Raw genomic sequence first — 2,435 nt, 5'->3', positions numbered from 1 at the left:
CGGTTATTGATTTGGTTTGAGGGGAATTTTGTCAGGGCTTGAAATACATCACAGGGCGTTAACACTATTTACAAGGACATATACTTATAGATTCTCTTTAATGTAATGCCAGTGCCGATGGCATGCATCCTTTTTGGAGCCGTTGGAAAGTGCCCGTTGTGTGAAGGTGGATTGGAATATTCTGGTGGTCAGTACAAATGTCTAGGCTAGCAAAGGCACCAGCAATGGCAAAGCAAGTGTCCCAGCTGAGAACACTAGCAACAGTATTTCAATGGCCTTTCCTCTGCGAAGTAAATGCAAGTTCCCCAAAATTTCTTGAGATGAAGAATAGGAAAATGTCCGGAAAAAACCTTCGTCTTCAAGATTAGATTTTTCTTCGAACAGTTTGTTCGGCTCCCGAGTTCTTTGCTCTGTGTTTTAGTGACATTCTTCCTACCCAACCCAAACAAATATGCCGGGGCACTGTAGCTGGGTGGAATACTACTACTCAAGTCCATCCTCTTCCTGGATTGAAGAAACCCACAAATGCATATTTGAAAAATCGATGGTTGCAGACCTAGACCTAGAGTGGAATCCTTTTCCATTGGAGGATGATTTCTTTGCCATCAGAAAGAAATGGCTCTGCGATTTCAATTCGAATGTGAAGAAGGCCATAGAGAAGGAGCCCTTCACCTTTGCCTGCACAGATCGTATAGCAATGGAGATGGAGACAACTCCTTCTCACAAAACCATTCGCAGGTTTCGACAGACCACAGGAGGACGTGGGGATTCATTCGCTGTTCAAAGAATAGTAGAGAAAGCTCAGTTCCGCAAGGATGAATTTGTGAAGGACCTGGCTGATCGAATGACAGCGATGGAGATGAGTGTGGAAAAGCTCAAGGATTTGAAGGCCAAGAAGGAAACTAAACCTGAAAAAGCAAAGCCACTGCCATGTGCATGTACTGTGAAGAAGTCCTTAAAGCAAGAATGGAAGGGGGATAATGGTGTGAAGGGCAAGATTTCATACAAATGGGAAGAATCTAAGAATAAAGTCACCAATCCCATCATAATAACAATTCCTGGAGCGCGGCAGGGGGAGTTCAAAACCATTCGAGTTGAAAAATATACTGTTATCAATGATAACAAGTATTCAGATGCTAAGATCCGAGTCATTCCACTTGAAGAAGGCGGCGGGAGCAGCAGTAGCAGCAACAGCCACTTAGATGATGATGAGGCGTGTAAGAAAATCCAGGCAAGACAAAGATGAAACTTATGTTGAAAATGTTGTCAAACACATTACTTGTTCTTGGTCTTCTTTTGCTGACAACTATTTGTGTGTAACATGGCAGGGTGTGTTGGCCAAAAGGAGAGCTGCAGCAACTGGTCAACTCAGTTGTAAGGGGAAGCAGAAGGAGTTGTCTCCCCAGGATGCTGCTGTGATCATTCAGACCTGCTTTCGGGAATATCTGGTTCGTCATTCCCAAAACCTTCGCAGCCTACGAGACCCTTCTATAGCAAAGGCCAAGATGAAGGGGCTTAGATCTCTATTCACAAACTATGCCTATCGTCGGCATCTGTGCAGGGATGTAGAGGAGAAACAGAGATTTTGCGAGAAAACTATTGTCCTCTTACTTACAGTCGATTCCATTGAGGTATGTACACAATTACCCACCTTTATGGAAACTCCTTGCTTTCATTTTTGGGCTATTTTTAGTGTGTCACTGTGTTTTGATATCATGCATTGCTAGCTTTTTTGGTTGATAATCCTTTTTCTTTTATATTCCTATAGCTTGTTATAATCACAACAACTAATTGGTATGTATGATGGGTTTTAATCCAGTCACAACCAACTTGTTCTGGATTTTGGACTTCAGGGCTGATTATTCAGCGGTGCCTGAGTGGAGATTGGACTTGTTACCAATCCTGAACGTATTAAAGGGAAATGGAAAATTCCGAAGGAAACAGATAATGCCTATAACATACTTATCATGATATACGCGTACAGGCAAATCTCCATAAAAGCTGCGACCAAGACCTGCAAGGAGGTAATTGTGAATGAAATTTTTTGAACTTTAAATAATTTCAGTAGTTTTGTAGTAGTTTTGTAGAAATTTCTATGGAAATGAAATTATTCGAAATTCGTTCAGAAGTAAATATGTAGAAGAAGCATTGAATGCTCTGTAAATCTATGTAAAAGAAGTATTCATAGCTTATTGTCTTCAAACGCTCGATAAAGCTTATCATACGATCCGTTTCATTTGAATTTTGCATAAATATTTTCCAGAAATATATGTAAGTAGCATCGAATGCTCTGTACAGTGTAGATGCATGTAAATTAAGTATTCATAGACATGCAGGATTTAAATTGATTTACCTGAATGATCTGCGCCCTCTGCACAGAAATCTCGCCACAGTCTCAGCATTTGAGAGTTGTTCTGCGCCCTCTGCACAGAAAT

The 2,435-nt window shown here is 41.0% G+C and overlaps 1 protein-coding gene across 1 annotated transcript; it reads left to right on the top strand.

The window, feature by feature from the left end:
- The first annotated feature begins 352 nt into the window (after positions 1–352).
- Positions 353–1,261, top strand: LOC149156578 (uncharacterized). The gene has a single exon (XM_089445030.1). The coding sequence runs from the start codon at positions 452–454 to the stop codon at positions 1,244–1,246; it is 795 nt and encodes a 264-aa protein (XP_089301156.1). The 5' UTR covers positions 353–451; the 3' UTR covers positions 1,247–1,261.
- The last annotated feature ends 1,174 nt before the right edge of the window (positions 1,262–2,435 follow it).

This window comes from Pinus tabuliformis, chromosome 9, assembly GCF_031772625.1.
Source record: "Pinus tabuliformis cultivar Carrire ecotype Pingquan chromosome 9, CPIR1, whole genome shotgun sequence".
NCBI classification, from domain to species: Eukaryota; Viridiplantae; Streptophyta; class Pinopsida; order Pinales; family Pinaceae; genus Pinus; species Pinus tabuliformis.
Note: the sequence above shows the minus strand (reverse complement) of the source record. Positions and strands in the feature narration are given on the sequence as shown.